Genomic DNA, 19,033 nt, shown 5'->3' on the forward strand with positions numbered 1-19,033 from the left:
CAAATAGTGTCTAACTGCCTGAACTTATTTAAGGTTTTACAGAAATAGGGATTTATTCAACAAATTGGTTTAGGCTATTGCCAATTTGCTTCAGAGAAGGGAGTTTAGAGTCTCTTGTGAAATAGTTTTTAGTGTCAATTAAAAAACAAACTAACTGGTGCTTTAATGTGGTCTGAGGTAAGACTAAACACAGAGAAAGCTTGGCTGAGCATTTTTCTCACGATCGATGAAGAGGGAGGTGTTACATGTCATAAAGAATAGGCCTATGTATTTCATTACTTATTAGCTTTAATTTACCAATAGCACATTTATATGCTAGCAGTCGATTTTTTTCTCTAAACTTACCTGGGGATTTAACAAAAAAGATAAGAGTGGGATGAGATATCAACAAGATACAAATCGGATGTTCATCAAGTAACCCATGCGACGTGAGTATAGGCTGTTATGCAGAAAAGAATGCTCATTAAATTAATTAGTTATAATGGAATTTTGTCAAAAAGATAATGCAAAAGGCAATAGAATTCTTGAATTTATAATGATATATGCAGCCTATGCTTGACTTAAGGCATGACATTGAGCACTTTTCATCTCTTCTTAACTGAAATCTCTCTGTTTTTGATGCACAATTTATGAAGCAGAGTCCAAAGACCGTAAAAATGTGGATGCTCACCTGTCTTTTGTTTAGTTTGTGTCAAGGTAAGAAAGTAATCACTAAAAAATTCAATAAGAATTCAAGGATCATAAGAAATAGAAATCTACAAAGTTTGCAGCTTGTGTATTTATTGCATTCATTCATTCATTTTCATCAAACCATTTGATGTGATTGTCCAAGAAGCAACAACAGAGAATGACAGAGACTTTAAGATGTGTGGAACATGGCGCCATGGCAACAAATCCCAAAATTTGAAATATGACTTGAGAACAGGCTGTAGTAAAATGGAGATTTCAGCCAGTGAAAGCACACTCTCAGTTCAGGGCAGTATCACCGCAAAGTGCACACAATCTTCATCCATTCAGCTAGATTCAAACCCTCTTCAAAATCAAAGTAATTTCTGTGTGATCTGGGACCCGCTGCTGGACCTACTTATAGTGGAGGTGAATGGAAAAAATCACATTCTGTGTGAACCAAAAGGCCTTCAAGGAACCTGCTGTACTGACCTCTCACAAGGGAAAACAGAAACTGCTGGTCTGTTTGGTATTGTGAATGGCAGCGCCCAGGGTGATATCATCAGGCATGCTGTCATGGAACTATATACATTTGAAGGGGATTCAATCAACTGCAGTAAGTACCTTTCATTTAATATGTTAAAGGACAACTCTGGGGAATTTTTAAGTTTATCTTGATCATTATACCTTTGTAAATACAGTCTATAGAAGAAAAAAAAAGGAAAAAAAAACATCCCCTACCCAACTGGACTATTTGCCTTTTTTCCGGCTACAATGGAGTTCCCACGGGACTTCAGTGCGAGATTACAGCTAGCCGTCTAAAACAGCTGAATTTAAATATGGCTAAGTGGCTAAAAGAATCTCGTTGTCATGTAAGGGCCCTGTTCTTGTTGGACAGACATTTTAATTGCATTTTGTGTCTGTTAAGAAGCACAAATACCCTTTACGTTTATGCCCCCAAAACTGCCGTTTTAGCTGAGCACCAATCTTTTTTTTTTCTTCTATAGACTGTACTCACAAAGATATAACGATAAAGATAAACTTAAAAATTAGGCAGAGTTGTCCTTTTTATTTACGAGTTCACACTTGCATATAATTTATAAGAGATTAAATTTAAATGCGTATTTGACATGCTGTCCGGGGGGAGGGCTTCATGCTCGAACTTCGGCCCAAACCCAGGGTACCCCCATATGTAAGTGGTTTAGAACTAAAAAGAGCAAAATGTGGAGAAGGGGTGGTGGAGGGATGCTGATAAACCAGGGTATTCTCACAAAAATGCGTATAAATAGTACGAGTGTGCAATGTCGTGGAATGTATACGCCAAAACTCATTTTGGCGTGTCTATGACACGCTGTTTTTCGCGTGCATATGATACGCATTTTATGGCGTATTATACATACGAACCCCCCACCCCACCCCACCACCCTAAACCTACCCAAGCGCGTGTCATATATACGCCCCACTACCCTAAACCTACCCAAGCGCGTGTCATATATACGCCATAAAGTGCGTATCATATGCACGCGAAAAACAGCGTATCATATGCACGCCAAAATGAGTTTTGGCGTATACATTCCACGACATTGCACACTCGTACTATTTATACGCATTTATGTGTGATCGGGTTGGATAAACTGTCAACAAAATGGAGGTAAGACGGCTGCGTATATACACTTTTGTTGATTAGCTGTACTCTCCACCTGTGTCAATTATCTGATCATGCTCCTCCCGAACCGTGTTTAATAAAACATCATTTGTTGTCAAAGTTTTGATACAGATATCAAACGTTACACTGAGTGAGCTCACTTGTGAGTTTAGCATTTGTAATTATAATGAGCTTGTAGTTAGTTTGGTTTCAGTATATTTCATCTGTTTTCCCACTTTTAGAGGAGGAGTTCTGTGATGAGGCCAGTCAAAGGTCCAGAGGACCAAACATGTGAGTCAATCATCATTTTATTTTAGTTTGGTAGTTTCACTTACTTTAAAGTGTTGTAAACGGATGTGGTTTATCATGCAGATATCACCTTTTCCATCCTTGTAAGAGTGCAATTATGAAGAGCTTAAGTCTGAATGAAAAACACACTGAACACACTGGCTGCAGTGGCTTTATTAGATATATGTTCACTTTTAAAAGAGATGACAAAAATGATGCAGTATTGATGTGTGCATGCCCAGTAGGACAATCTGGTCGTGGCTGCATCACTTCTAACCCCAACCCTGAGGAGCCGCACATAGCCCGCCATGTTAATACACTTGCTAGAGCAGCCATTAAATGTCTCAGCTGTGTAAAAATTATAACTGTTCTGTTTTTAGCTGTAATAATAAACTCCCAGCCTCTGAGCCACTGTGGATGCAGTGAATTATTTAATTTATGTAAAGGGAAAGTGCCAAGTACTTAGCTAAATTTTTGTGAATGTGCTAATGTGGCTATATTTACCATTGTCTCTATTGTATTCAGAGGCAAGAGGTTGCACACTTGTATTATTTCTTAGAAATAAAACAAATGATATAGTTCTGATCTCTGTTAATACAGTCAGAGACAATGGTAACTTTAGCCATACTGCGTATAACTTAATATAATTTAGTTCAGTTAGAGAACAGAAACTACAATTAATATCTGCTTAATACAGTGTGAGCCGCACAAGAATTGCAGGCTCGCAGCACAAACTAGCAGCAGGAGTCAGATTTCATTCATCACGAGAGCAAAGAGCAAACAGACAAGATGATTGTGGAAGATTTGATTTCAAAACAAAATGTAAATGCACCTATTTAAGTGAGTTTATCATTGTAATGTTTTGATGTTGTGTTTTTCATTAAGAATAATATGCTAATAATAAGCCCACAATTCAAGCAAATGCCTCCCCCGAATTGGTGCTAATTCTAAACTGAAAGTATATGCGCATGACATTCCTTCACAGCCGCATGACCACACTGTCATGCGTTTACGGCCACACTGTCATTCAAGGTGCGTGTGCACTGGCACAATTTTAGTTCATGCTTATGGAAGCTTATCTTTTAATGGAATTTATTGAAAACACTCGCTTTGCTCCACTCCGTTATGAATGCCTGAGCCGTCGTGCGCATTTTACTTTCGGTTTCAAATTTGCTATTTAAAAGCCCCCAAAATTTCCTCACCTTCACATCCCTAGTAGTCAGCTGCAAATATGGTTTGACCCCAAAAAATTCTAACAAAAGGTTTCTCAGTGGTTTACAGTAGTATCAGATGTACTTAAAAACATACTAAAGGTTTACCAAAGTTTGACTCCAAGAAATTCCCCATTTTCAAAATGGCGGCCGTGGGGTCCTTAAAATGACCATTACTCATTTGTATTTCTCCCAGACCAGGAATACTCATGCCTGATACATGTTTTGCCATGTAATATTCTAATTAGCATATCTGCATGATAGATAAGTGATTACAAGTACAATTATATATTAAGGCAACTGGTTACAAGCATATTTATGCAAAAATAAGTACAATTCCCATCAAGTAATTGCATATTTCTACTTATATCATTTTGCCTACACAGCAAACTCCACACTCAAGTGTGTTAAAATAACTTTGCAGCAGTGTTAAAGTAAATGAGATAATTAAATGATTGAGTGGTGATTGATAATAAGTGATGAACACCTGCTGTTAACAAGTAGGTTAGCATATTATGGTGATTAGTGTGCTGTAGTCAGTGTTGGGAGTAACGCATTACAAAAGTAATACATTACAGTATCTTATTACTTTTTGCTGTAACGCAGTAGTGTAAGGCATTACTAATCAATTTTCAGTAATATTTTACTCGGTACATTTCCAGTAACGCGTGCGTTACCCCCCCCCCTCCCCCCCCAAAAAGAAGAAAGAAATACAATAAAACGAAAAAGGAAAAGGAAAAAAAAAGACGCGATACATTAACGCATGAAAAATGCAAGTTATTACCTGTTCGTGGTCATTCAATAGCCGCGTGTGGTGTCCAGGTTAGTAATTAAATACTAAATGACAGCGTCTGATATATTTTTGTATAGCGATTTACTTCATTTTCCTTCAATTCAATACTTCAATTCATCTCCCTCTTGCTGGTGTACATTTGGATATTGTGTGACATAGTCCAGTGAAGGCGTACGTGTTTATTAAAGATTTTACAGAAGTGCCGCAGGCATGATCTCAGTCTCTGTGCTCGCGCTGGCCAGTGGAAAAGTGGCTAAAGAAGGTTTAAAGGCTCTGTCGTTTCAAAGAATAGCACAACGGCGAGCGCGTCGAAGAACGGACGAGAGACGAGGCGCGCGCTGCTGAGCCAAACTAGGCCTAATGCCTATAACACTTGGGTGAAGATGACAGAATAAGACTACTGCACACCGTGACACCGTCGTTTAGATTTTTTATAGTAATACAGTAATTTAGTTCAGTTAGAGAACAGACCGGTCAAATAAAAACGGAAGCATGAACCGAAAATGTGATCTTGAGCTGACAGATGATCGCGGAAGATTTGGTTTCAAAGTAAAATGTAAAAGCGCCTAATAAAGGGGGTTTGTCATTGTGTTGTGTATTTCATTAAGAATAATAGGCTAATATTTTAAACCGAAACTAAAAATCTGCTTGGCCGCACAGAGCGCACATTTACTAACGAGCTGTCATTCACGGTGTGCGCGTACTGGCGCGTTTTCAGTTCATATGAAAGCTTAATTTGATAGGAATTCATTGAAAGCACTCGCTTTGCATCTGCTCCTGTTATTAATGCCCAAGCGGCGGTGCGCATGTTCCTTTCGGTTAAATAGACTAGTGATTTAAAAGCCCAGATACCGGTGATGTCATCACACTTTGATTAACCGGTGGGAAAATGTCCCCACCGTCTCATCCCTACTGTACATTCGCGAGATGGATGCGCATTGCTTAGTTTATCAGAGATGAGGACAAGAACGTAGGCTGGTCAAATGCAAATGCAGTCAAATACAACCTTTTTCTAAAACCGAAATAACTAGGCTATCTCGCAACTATGTCGCAACAATAAGAAAATAACAAATGCGCATATTGTCATAACTTAGAGTTTACACAGTTCTGTTGTGTCTATGAACAGACCTAAGCTATCCCCAGATATGCCAGATAATCACTTTACCTCTAAAATAATACTTATAACAGAGTTGGATCTTCATGATTTCTTGCATTGTCTTGAGCATTCACTTTTTTGCCAATTCTCTATTGTTAGCCTGGATGGCCAATGTCATTAGTCTTCATCATATCGCCTTCTAATGGATGTAAAATGCTCTCTGTCTACATTTGAGAATGTTTAGATCTACTTCTGTAGTTATTTTGGTGAAAGTAACTCAAAAGTGATACAGGAGTAATGTAACGCATTACAATTCTGAGACAGTAATATTGTAGTGTAATGAATTACTTTTAAATAGCAGTAGTAAGTAATCTATAATATATTACAGTTTGGAAGTAACTTGCACAACACTGGCTGTAGTTGAGCTTTTGACTTTGACTTTTAAAATATTCTCTTTTTTCCTGGCTGCGTTAACTGTGTTTAGAAAAACAAACTTGTGGCAAAGAAAAACTAGTTGGAGACCAACTGGGAAAAACTAGGTAGCTGCTGGTAGAGGTGTTAGTGAGGCCACCCTGTGGTCTGTGTGGGTCATAACACCCAAGTATAGTGATGGAGACACTGTACTGTAACAAGCATCGTCCTTTGGATGAGACATAAACTGAGGTCCTGACTCTTTGTGGTCATTAAATCTCCAATGACACTTCTCGTAAAGAGTATGGGCCTGGCCAAATTTCCTCAATTGGCCCTTACCAATCATGGACTCCTAAAAAAAACATCCACTGAATTGGCTCTATCACACTCTCTCCTTTACACATATTACTGGTATGTGGTGAGCGCACTGGTGCTGGTGTACTGTGGCTGCCGTCACATCATCCAAGTGGAGCTGTCCACTGGTGGTGGTTGGGGAGAAACCCCTGACATGAGTGTTAAGTGTTTTGGGTGTGCAATAGTACATATGAAAGCACTATATAAATGCCTCATTAATTTATCTGTAGGAGACTTTCTGGGGCAGCAGTCTTACTTGTCATAACTGGCAGGAACCAGTTGTCCACCAGTTTCCATCCCCAATCCACTGTGTTCATGTCACTTTCCTTTCCAATCCACACCATGATCTGGAAGTAAACTCTTTGGCAGTGGTATTTGGTTAAGGACTCAATTGGAGGCAGACATTCTGGGGTAACAAATAATTTAGTGGTACCGATTTTATTGCTAAAAATGTTGTAGCGTAGAGGCAAGTTAATTGGTACTCCTTTTGCCAAACAACACTGCCATTTCCTTGGTTCTATGGTCCTCTATGACATTCCTTGCTTGATGTGGGAGCAGAAACCCGTTTGTCACAGTCCTTTTTTCACCCTGGAGTTATTGCTTCTATGATTCCCATTCAGTGGAAGGTCCCCTTACCATAAATAGCAGAGGTCTTCAATCCTCCTCCTGGGGACCCACTGTCCTGCAGAGTTTAGCTCCAACCCTAATCAAAGACAGGTGAAGCTAATCAAGCTCTTCAGGATCACTTGTTGAAAATACACAGGCAGGTATGTTGAAGCAGGTTGGAAATAAACATTGCAGGACAGTGGGTCCCCAGGAGCAGGGTTGAAGACCTCTGATCTTCAAAAGATCAGATCTTCAAAAGATCATAGTAAGGATGCTGTGGACAACATCGTCCAACATTGTCCCCAGCAAAAACAAGGGCCATGTCAAGCACATCTATGTTATCCGCTAACATATCTGAAGCCACTGAATCTGCTACATTCTTTTCAAAACACAACATTTCCTTGTATGATGAAGCAAATCTCATTCCATGAAGGGTATCTACGAGGAATTGTGACCGATCCATATGACGTGCCGTGCCTGTACCTGCACTCTAAAAAATGCTGGGTTAAAAACAACCCAAGTTGGGTTAGAAATGGACAAACCCAGAAATTGGGTTGTTTGAATGGTTCCATTCACTGGGTTCAAACAACCCAATTTCTGGGTTTGTCCATTTCTAACCCAACTTGGGTTGTTTTTAACCCAGCCTTTTTTTAAAGTGTGGATAATTGCCTGTCCAATTCCTGCAACCTTTCAGCTTGTCTCCTTACCCATAAAAAGACCATTCAAAAGTGCACAGAGAGTCTCAGGAACAAACAAAAGGGCAGAGTCAGGCTCAAGGGACTTTGTGCTTATACTGATCCATAACAGATGAGCATTGGACTTGATGTCACTTTTGATCAATCGCGCAGCTGTTTGAATGATTGCTTGTTTCTGGGATTCCTCATCCTTTTCTTGTTTGCTGAAATAAGATTGTATAATTTGTGATGTCTTCTCTCTCATTGCCACTGTCATGAAGGCCTTCCCCTTCAGTGAAATGTACCTTCCCTGGTACTGTTCTCTCAATTATTCTATTGCATCATGTCATCCATGAATCATTGGGCGGAGCTAAACAGGCAGTGATGAAGTAGGCATTGATATTCTTCTGCATTATTCTATGTCCATTTGACGTAATTGAAAAACCTGTCGTTTGCTAGGCCTGGCGTCAATAAAAGCTTTTATTGGACTAACAAGAAAGTTTTCAGTTCTGAAACTTACAGGATATTCTTATAGTATGGTGACCTCTAATATGTCAAATGTTCAAGGAAATTTTGATTTCTCAGTTTATGACCCCTTTAAAGTAGTCAAGGATGAATTTTGTTTGCGCAAAATGGTATACACTGTGCTAAAACAACATTTCAATGAGGCATGCAATATCAAATGTCAGGATTCTCTTCCACCATCTTCTGAATCGCTGAAAATTGTGAATTTAGTTTTGTTGGGTTTAGTATAATGCCACCTTTATACTCAAAACATCAATAGACGATGGGTTACATATGCATTAACTTATTCAAATTAAAATGATTGACCATTTTAGAGGGTTCAGACACAGGCCTCTGTTCAGGCTAATTCAGAGTTGTTTATGATCAAAGTTAAACAACTCCAATTTAAGTTACTTTTGGGTGCAATAATTTTTACATTGAATGCCAAGTCTGTGTTTTAGCAAAAAAAGGGTATGTGTCTAAAAACAATTACTGGAGTAGGAGGAGTTACATGACATAGGCTAAATCGTTTACATCTCTGGTTCACCCCAAACAAAGATAAATCCTTACAGCAATCTCACAAAAACATGTATTCCATAAGTATGTAATTATGTCAGTGAAATTTAGACAAGTCCAATGGATTCATAGACCCAGGAAACATGGGGTTAGATACTAAGATTACTTGGCTAGGTCAAATAATGAAGGAGTTAGGATATTTTAAGGGCTTCCCGCCCATCTTGGACGCCATCTTGAAAATTACATCTTTCTAGTGGTCAAAGTTTGGTAAACTTTTAGTATGTTATTAAGGACATCTAATACTACAAAAAACAGCTGAAAAATTTAGAGAGATGAATTTTTTTGGGGGGTTATGTGTTTTTTTCCATTTATGCATCCGCCTATAGTGCCTCAGAGGATATTTAACACATTAATAACATCTTCAAATCTTGTACTTGTATAATAATGTTATTTTTTGCTTAATTAATGTGTCAATGTGTAATAAAAACTTATAATACCTAGAGAAAGTAACATTTGAGAATATCTTTGTTTGTGTGGTGCATGTTTTCAGGATAGAGAATGTAGTGATGAAATCCAATACAACAGGCCGTGTGGATCTACCTTGTGCTCAGAGCACAGTTATTGAGATGGAAGATGGCTTCACAGGACTCAATATAACTCTGCCAGTAAATGACATTCACATTTTATAATCAGAGGTCAAATAATCTTTCAGTCACAGAAAGGTCTTTTTAATGCATATTAATAAATATGTGTTGCATTCCAGGCCCCTCGAACTGTAGCGCCAAACATGATACCCTCCGTTTATCTTCCCTCCTGCCTGAAGTCAAAATCAAGAATCAAATCCAAAGTGGTGTGTACTTACTACAAGGAACATAAATTATTTCAGGTATGAAAATATCAATCAGAAATTAATCATGTGTGGAGCTATGTACAGTATGATACAACAGTATTTGTGTTGTATAGGGGGGAAAGTCTGATTCAACTCTTCTGGGTGACATAGTTGGACTCTCTGTGGAGAATGAGATCATCCAAAACCTCCCAGAACCTGTCAAAATACGGTTCCATCACTCTGCTCTTCCAGTAAAAAATGTTTCTTTGTACTTAATCTGTTCTTCACCATGTCTTTTTTAGGGCCATACATGTGCTTATCATGCATATATGGAAAAATGGTAAAATTTTGTCAACATCATGTCACCAAAAAACACAAAAAATGTACAACTGCCTTTGAACATAACTGGATTATACTGTTAAAATGTTGCTGCAAGTTGATGTTGTAATCATACATTTTATTTGCTCTGAACTTGAAATAATTGAGTAAACTAATTCATTGATTTAAAAAAATAATAATATTTTTTTTAGAAAATAATAATACAAAAAATTAATTCAAATTTTAAAAAAAAATACCATGTAATCTTAAATTGTCAGTAGTGGAAACTTATAGAGGATAGCAAAATAAAACATTTAACATCTGTTCTCAAATTAAGCTCATGCTCCACTCATCACCGTGATTGTAACTCTACAAAAACCAACAACAGAAACTCTTCTAAACTAGCATAACAAAACATTAAAAACGACTAAATATTAACGCTAATCTAAACAAAAAAAACATAACACTTCATTTTGTCGCTTCCTTTTGAGTGTCATGCTGGGAAATAGAAATCCAAGCCCAGTTTCGGGTAATTTCACCGTAAAATGAAAATTCTGTCAAAAACTGAAAATTCGCACAAAAACTATTCTCGTCGCTTCAAAAAAAAATGTGTACCAGTATAGTGTGATGCGCTTTGTAACGACGTCTTTAGTGCTTTTTATGGGTCTTAAGAGAGGAAATTACACTGGTGTCCCTGGAGGCCTTTCTGAGCCATCAGATTTCAACACAAATATCTTCATATGTGTTCTGAAGATGAACGGAAGTCTTACAGGTGTCAAATGACATTAGGGTAAGTAATTAAAGACAGAATTCTCAGTTTTAGGTGGACTAACCCTTTAAGTAAAAAAAAAAAAAAAAAAGTTGTTAAAACCAAAACAATTAAAAAATTCAGATTACTTAAAATGTGTAAGTTTTGAGAACTCAAAAGAAAAACAAAGTTTTAAATACTCATTAAAAAAAGTTCATTTGTTTAAACCAATTTGTTTAATTGGAGTTAGCTTTACTCTCACCAATTAATTATTTTGAGCGTTAGGGTTTACAGTGTACTAGTACTCTAGTCTTTTTAATCTTTATTTCTATCTATCTATCTATCTATCTATCTATCTATCTATCTATCTATCTATCTATCTATCTATCTATCTATCTATCTATCTATCTATCTATCTATCTATCTATCTGTCTGTCTGTCTGTCTGTCTGTCTGTCTGTCTGTCTGTCTGTCTGTCTAACTACTCAACTAAAACTTAAAATATTTCAAACTTCAAGCTTTTCAAACTATTTCAAACTTTCTGGCCATGCTTTTTCAAGCCAACTTAAAGTTTCTCTACAAACATTTTTTTTTATCTAGTTTTCATTTATTATTGTCCTACGTGTGATAATTCTGCCTACGAAATTAGCATGTCCTTTTAGTGCTCTACACTTTGTGTTTATATCTGTGCATGGACCATTTGTTTATGGTCCTGTTAATGTTACTTTAAGTGTCTTCAGAAGTATTTCAATGCCCAGTTTCCCCAGTGTAAATTGTGCAAATTACAAATAAATGCCTCTTGATTCTTAAAGATACAGCTCTGGAAAAAAATTAAGAGACCACACTTAACATTGAGAAATCAATGTTAAGTGGTCTCTTCATTTTTTTCCAGAGCTGTAGGCCTATTGATGTTTTTCATTCCACAGTCTAACTACTCCAAACGATGTGTTTCATGGGACACAAGAAAAGGTGCGTTCAGATCTTCAAGCTCAACTATTCAAGCTTCAAGCTAACTGATTGTTCTTCTAAAACTAGTTTTCTTTCTCTATATAGACAGTGAAGTAAACTGGAGATCAGAGGGTTGCGAGACAGTTATCATAAGCGTAACAGAGACAGAGTGCCGTTGTAATCACTTTGCTTACATCACTCTTACGGTGAGCAACAATTTCCTGAGCAAAGAACAATATAAATAACATAACATAACTAAATAAATAAATATAATTCAATTCATGAATGGGTTTTGACTCATTGCTGTTAATATTTCTCATTGAGAGCCAAATTAATAGTACTTAAAGGGTTATTTCACCCAAAAATGAAAATTGTAATTTACTGTAATTTCTCTTGCTCATGTCATTTCAAACCCGTAAGACCTTCATTCATCTTCGGTAAACAAATTAAGATATTTTTGATGAAATCCGAGAGCTCTCTGACACATCTATAGACTGTGATGTAACTTTCGGATTTCATTAAAAATATCTTAATTTGTTTCCCGAAGATAACCGAAGGTCTTACGAATTTGGAACGATATGAGGGTGAATAATTAATAACAGAATTTTCATTTTTGGGTGAACTATACCTTTAAGCAGCCTACTTCCTGAATGTTTTTTCAATCTTTCTTGATAAGTGTGCCTAATTACACCAAATAAATGGCATGCCTTGTCTCTTTCTCAACTGCTTTAGCAAGTGGAACAGAAGTCTACAGGTCGCCATCTAGAAGCTCTGACGTTCATAACCGCTGTGGGCTGTGCCCTGTCTTTAGTCAGCTGTTTGGTTCTCTTCTATTGGCTCTGGAAACATAGGTAACTAGGACTTTAACTGGCTTACATTGAATGCAATGTTTTGTCTTGCATGGCTATTGTGAATCTGCCCAATTGTTTATTGACATTTCTTGTTTTATCGCCATTGGTTTCCCTGGTCTCCAGAGGAAGGAAAGATAAGTCCTTACTGGTGCATCGTGGTCTGGTGGTGGCAACATTTTTTTTGTGCCTGTGCTTCAGCCTTACCAGTACACTAGCAAACACTGGACATGAAACCGTTTGTAAGATAACAGGAACTCTTTTGCACTACTCGTTACTCAGCACCCTCTGCTGGATGACTGTGGAAATGTTTCACACGTTCTTGTTAGTGTGCTGTGTATTCACCTCAAGTCTTCCTCCATGGGTCTTTTATTTGGCAGGCTTTGGTGAGATATTGTCATAAATTGTTATGTCCTAAGAGCCCTTTCTAAAAACTGCAACATTTCCAAAATTTTAAATAAAGGTAAATATCTCTATACTTTTTTTTACCCTTAGGTATCCCAGCTGTGCTAGTTTGTAGATTGCTCTCTATAGGTGATATTTATGGCTTAAGGAATATTATGCCAAGTGAAGATGCCACCAGTCTATATTTTATATAAGCAGACTTACTTACTTAAGAGTAAAATATAAATTGTTATTATTACTAAAAAAATTTTTTAACTTAGGTGCTGGATGTTGGATTCTGACAGGAGCAGATTGGCCCATTACATCATTAATATTGGCTTACTGGCTGTTGTTTTGAGCTCTGGTGCAGTCATGCTTTTCTTTCTGGCCACAAAGATGCGGAAACGACCTGAGTGGAAAAAGAACTTCATGGCTTTTTTCAGTGTCTGGGGTCTCATTTGTCTATTTGGCACAACATGGGGCCTCTTTAACTTTGACCTTCTCTCAGAGGCCACCCTCTTCCTTTTCTGCATTATCAATTCCTGTCAAGGTTAGATTTTTTTTCAAAATAATACATACATGTGATTGTTCTTACATATTTAAGAAAGATCAATTACTGGCCTTGTCAATGTGAAAATATAATCAATTAGTGTTCCTGTATGTTTTTCTTTATAAGGTTTTTTTCAGAAAGCTTGCATGAAATGTTTTAGATTTATGTTAGACCTAGATAATGTTTGCATATGATCTATTACTATTATTATTATTATTATTATATGAGTTATAAAGACATTTAAAGTTATAATTCATAATCACTGATTATAATTAATGTTTCTCTATCTAAACAGGATGTTTGCTCATGCTGCGATATATACTCTTGAACAGATGAAAAAGAGATATGAATTGAGTTTGGATGGGGGCAGAGATGGTGAATGAGTGTGTTATTTGTGAGAACTGCTTGGACTGAGTATTGTGACCTACACAGGATAAGAGCAAAGTCATAATACTGAATTAAAATGAAAATTGCCCCATCATTTATTTAGCCTCAAGCCATCCTATGACTTTCTTCTTTCTGATGAACATAATCAATTATATTAATAAATATGATGCTTCCAAGCTTAATTATGGCAGTGACGTGGTCCATTAAGTTTGAAGCTCAAAAAAAGTTTCATAAACATTCTCCAAACAGCTCCAGAAGGTTAATGATTAATGATTTTTTTATTTTATTATATGCTCATTAGAATAGTTTTTAATGTAGCAGTTAATTACTATTCTGACACTATTTGCAGTATATATCTTTGCATAGGTCTACAACAGATGTTTTTTCATAAATATTTTCATATAATTTTTTTATATATATATTTTAATACATGCTGATCTATAAAAAAATATTTACAAAATGTTTTCTAATATCAATTTAAAAAATAAATCAATTCAATTTAAAGGGGTGCTGAATTGAGAAATCAACTTTCCCTTGAGCCTTGATATATAAAAGGTCATGGTAGCATAAAAATATATAGTACATTTTGGAGCTGAAAACTTTCTTGTTAGTAAAAGAAAATCTTTTAGACACCAGGCCCGCTCTCACATCAATGACGTAATAGAAGGGGCAAACGCTGCCTCTACAGAAAAATGTGTACGCCTGTTTCTAGCCCGCCCACCGACTGGTGGAGCTAAATAATCAATAAACATGCTAAAAAATAGCAAAATAATTGTTGAAATAAAAGTTAAAATAATGGGATTAAAACACAATGCTGTGACTTCTATATTGGATCCGACAGGAATGATGCTACACTTATGTGAGTAAAACATGTTTTTCTACGTGATAGTATTGCATTGTTACAGATCATTTTGATCATGTGTATGTGTCTATCTCACCATACCTTAGCATACTGTCATTGACTGAAGAATCCTTACTTTGTTGGTTCATTGCAAAAGAGAGTTCATTAAAAAGAGACAACAAATCAGCAGCAACTCAAAATCCCACTCAATCCCCCTTCCACTGCTGCCTTTTGACTGCAGTGAGGACAAGCCTGCAGTCTCCCTCTCAGATACTGAAGCTTTCGCGCCTCGATCGCCCCCCGGTGACCGGTCCCAGTATAGCCGCCCCTCTGTGATTTCTAATGGACGCGAGGCAAACTAAACAATAAAATTACACTTCAAATTTTTTTCCCCAAAGTTAGTTTATGTCACTGAAGGCAGTTATCATCACGATGATTTCATTTCAAGTGTTCGTTTTTAAAATAAGTTTAGTTTGAGTAAGTTATTTGATGCTATAAAAACGGGGGGGTGTGACGTCATGATTGACAGCTGAGACTGACGGCTTCTCTGAGTGAAGTTGTCAATGAGGCACTAACGGACTTTTTTCAAAATTTTTGGGAGCAGATTAGAGCTTTAGCTTTAATTTCTACATTTCCATAACTGTTTATTTCACACCAACATAATTCATTGTTCTGCATCTGCGAGAGTGTGGGCGGGCTTTTGATATCGCAGCTGTACTTCCTGCTCTACTTCCTGCGCTCTACTGCGCAACTCCGGTCCCGAAATCGCTACTGCGCAGACTCTGTCCCAAGATGTCCGTGCCGTGCAAGGCCGCCTGAAAGCTTCAAATCTGCCAAGCGGAAACGGATGATGTCGAGTCGTCCATATTTTTTTACGGTCTATGAGTGAGGACAGTAGTCTGCCCCTCTCTGGCCTGCAGGGCTTACAGACCTCTCTAAAACCACTCCCCAGTAGTCATGGTACTTTAGCCCAATGTCCCAGGGCTATGTATTTTCCAGACAGGCTATGAAAAAGTAAACCTGTCACTGTCAGCAGGCCGGTGAATCTTAAACAGTGAAACATTATTTTTTTGATCTGCGTTGTTCACTCTCTCGACTTGATATGTGAAGAGCGCGCACTCACGTGTGTGTGTGCGGTTTGCACTTATATGCACCGATCGGGCGGGCCAAGTAAAAAAAATATATATATATTTTTAATTTTTAAACACACTTAAATGTATCTAATAGGATAAACAGAGCTCCATTACCTCATAATCATAACCGGAAGAGCGGACCAGGGCAGGCGCCCGGCGAATGTGTCCCGTCCCGTCATAATAAAAGTCCCGGTTTGCGAGGCGGGTATTTGTTTAACAATCGCTCCAGCAGCTGTGCTCAGGTCCACAACACTCGGTCCTGCTCTGCTTTACACTACAGAAACGTTAATAACCGCATGCATGAAGGTGATTTCTGCCCGAGTCCGAGGCTGTGATGAGAAGACCACATGTCCCTACGCTCAAATTGCGTCATCAAACTACAACTTTGTTTTGAATAGGCGACCTCCAGTGGACAGAAAGTTGCATAGTGCACCTTTAATTGTTAAAACCAAAATCTGAATATTTTGTATACTTTAGTAGCTACCTCTAAGAATTGTATTGTTTTTGTGTGAAAACATCAAACTACTATACCAGTTAAATGTCCAGTTAAAAAAAATGCATTTTTGAAACTAACTTGCAAAAATTGACATTATGACATCTAATGACCATCGCCATTTACACAGTCTTTTTTTGTGAATTATTGAAACATTTATTCAACCGATCCAATCAAAAACTGATTAATTGAGAAATGACACTGTTTTGCTCATATAAGTGCAAAAGCTTTGGATTTATTTGCAACTATTTCTATTGATGGAGCAAATATAGACAAAAATGGCAATACTGTCTCTAAAATGTAAGTTACTCAACATCAACTTCATGTTCTTGACTTCTCTATGGAACTGAAATCAATATCACATTTGCAGTTATACTGTTGTTTTGAACAGCTGCTCTCTTGCTAAACTCAATATCCAAAACTTTACAGTAAAAGTAGTATAATTTTTTAATAGTATAATTTTATAATAGTAGCATAATATGTTTACAAACATGTACATAAGAAGACTTATATCAGTGAGCAGGTTTCTTAATGGAAATGTTTGTTTTGGTACCAACTAATAATTGTATGCATACTGTATAGCAGCACGGATTAAATAAATTACATAAACAAAATAAAACTTAAATGAATAAAACTAAAATAGCTGAGTAGCCTACATGTTTAAACTACAGGTTTAACCCATAGACCGTAAAAAAATAACCAGGCTGGTGATGATGACCTCTAGTGGCTGTAAGTAGCGATGCATGTAACAAAACCCGGTCTGCTCTGGCCTATCAGGATGTTATGTATTTCTCTGTGTGCTCAAGGAAGGTTTGCTGAAATGGTTTATCAAAATCCGATTTTGTCCAATTTATCTGCTATCTTTTCAGTGGTATTTCCTTCCTGTTACGTATTTAAACTGCTCCAGTAAACACAGTTTACATGGGTGGGAAAGAACTAGAAATGTAATAGCAGTTACATAATCCTTAAAGCATTTAACCCAATCAATATCTTCAGGGGTTTCTAAATATAATGCCAAGTGTGCCTCTACTTTAGTTCTATGTAGTCAATGTAAATTTGCTGATATGTATGAAATATAATATTGTATTTAATTTCTTTGTGCACTTGCAGCAATAAAAATCAGATTAAGGCAACCCGGCGGCAACATTTCACTCTGCGCTATTAATAAACCAGAGTAATTCACCACTTACAACACTGGCCGTCCCAGAAATGACCACAGATCCCCTTGGGACCAGGTTTTAACAGCATGTCACTAGTCAATCAAATAACCATGGTGACAGTAGAATGACCAATTCCCATTTGCAATCACAAGGCGAGAGCAGCTGATTCTGTCTTTGAATGAATTTTAATAATGCTGGGATAGGGGTATCCATCTGTAAATGTTGGTAAACCCATCTGTCAGGTGACAGGCTAACCGACTGGTGACCATAAAGCGTAATGTTGCAGACATCATGCAGGCTCTGCTGCTGAGCAGACACCACAATGACATTCAAAGACCTCCTGACTCACCACAGCAGGATGAGCAATTGAGAAAAGAAACAGAAAGCTCTAGGTAAAAAGGAGAAGTTGAACTGGGAGGGTGGAGATGCTTAGAACAAGTTACAGCATGATGATATAGTGTTACAGCATGATTTTATATATATATATATATATATATATATATATATATATATATATATATATATATATATATATATGGTATATTATATATCAAATATAATATACAATATAATAAAATATATTAATAAAAGAGGTAAGAGTACATTATAACTTGACAGCTAGTTTACAACCATATCTTTACACACATACTCTACTCAACACATTTCTGAACAGAAGAGTAAAACATTAAAGCATGTTCATGTTTGTATAGGCAAAGCAGCGTTAGAACAGGAACATAGATGTTTAGCGTTTCACAAATAGAACAACTGGAAGTGTAGGATGAAAGAATTAGCTTGCCTTGTCCGAACACTCAAGTTATTTCCATTATCTGGTTAAAAATCTTTTTATGGTGTGGGCTTGAACCTGCTTTCATTTTTGTGTCTGTGCTTGCATATGGGTGCAGAAGCCTTTCATGCTGGTACCCTTAATCTCTCTTTATAAACATCAATTTGGAGTTCCCCTGGCCTGTGAGATCACCATGGATTTACACAGTGGGAGTCAGCGCTACTTCACAACGGCTGAGAGAGGCAACAAAAGAGCCGCAGCACTGCCTTTGTTGGCTAGTTGCTGTCACACTATATACCATCTGCACTAACTGCCATCTGGTAGATTAGGCCAAAATAGTGGTAAACTGTATGGAGTACCAAAATGTCTGAGTGTGCATGAGCAGAATACCTCTTTGAGCTATGCCTGCGCACTGCTTTATTGCACTGCTTTATTGAGGCAGAGCCATGACATGAAAATGCTGTAAATACATTGGAAAGGGTTTCCTAATGCTGTCTTAAAGCAGTATTTTTTTCGTTGGTGCTTTTGTAACCTTAAAATCCAATAAAACTGACAGCTTTGCAAACAAGATCCATAGTAAGATTCTTAACAGAAAGACTGGAGCTGTGTGAAAAGTCTGTTCTTTTTTCATCCTGTAGCCTACAAGTTCAGACATAAATGCAGCCATAGCAATTTGAAACCTCACTGAAAGGAGTTAATGTCCTGTAGTGGAACAAGTTACACATTGTCTATAGCTTAACCATGAATATTAAACAGGGAAAGGGAAATTCTTATTCCTCTTTGGGATGTGGTGACCAATTTAGAGCTTTCGATCCGGTATAAAAAATTAATTAGTCTATGAATTTGA

The 19,033-nt window shown here is 37.2% G+C and overlaps 1 protein-coding gene across 1 annotated transcript; it reads left to right on the top strand.

Moving 5' to 3' along the window:
• The first annotated feature begins 629 nt into the window (after window positions 1-629).
• LOC137084742 (adhesion G-protein coupled receptor G5-like) lies at window positions 630-13,943 on the top strand. The gene is made up of 13 exons (XM_067451155.1): window positions 630-696; window positions 836-1,282; window positions 2,554-2,602; window positions 9,315-9,429; window positions 9,528-9,650; window positions 9,728-9,844; window positions 11,585-11,627; window positions 11,712-11,812; window positions 12,339-12,457; window positions 12,581-12,840; window positions 12,950-13,049; window positions 13,120-13,388; window positions 13,684-13,943. The coding sequence occupies exons 1-13, from the start codon at window positions 630-632 to the stop codon at window positions 13,722-13,724; spliced, it is 1,851 nt and encodes a 616-aa protein (XP_067307256.1). The 3' UTR covers window positions 13,725-13,943.
• The last annotated feature ends 5,090 nt before the right edge of the window (window positions 13,944-19,033 follow it).

The sequence above is a fragment of the Pseudorasbora parva genome, chromosome 1 (assembly GCF_024679245.1).
Source record: "Pseudorasbora parva isolate DD20220531a chromosome 1, ASM2467924v1, whole genome shotgun sequence".
In the NCBI taxonomy this organism is placed as follows: domain Eukaryota; kingdom Metazoa; phylum Chordata; class Actinopteri; order Cypriniformes; family Gobionidae; genus Pseudorasbora; species Pseudorasbora parva.

Bases quoted from the DNA above. Each gene is read 5' to 3' on its own strand.
- LOC137084742 (XM_067451155.1), top strand. From the start codon at position 630: ATGAAGCAGAGTCCAAAGACCGTAAAAATGTGGATGCTCACCTGTCTT. The intron at 9,845-11,584 runs GTAAAAAATGTT...TTCATTCCACAG, and splicing joins TCCATCACTCTGCTCTTCCA to TCTAACTACTCCAAACGATG. The intron at 12,458-12,580 runs GTAACTAGGACT...CCTGGTCTCCAG, and splicing joins TATTGGCTCTGGAAACATAG to AGGAAGGAAAGATAAGTCCT.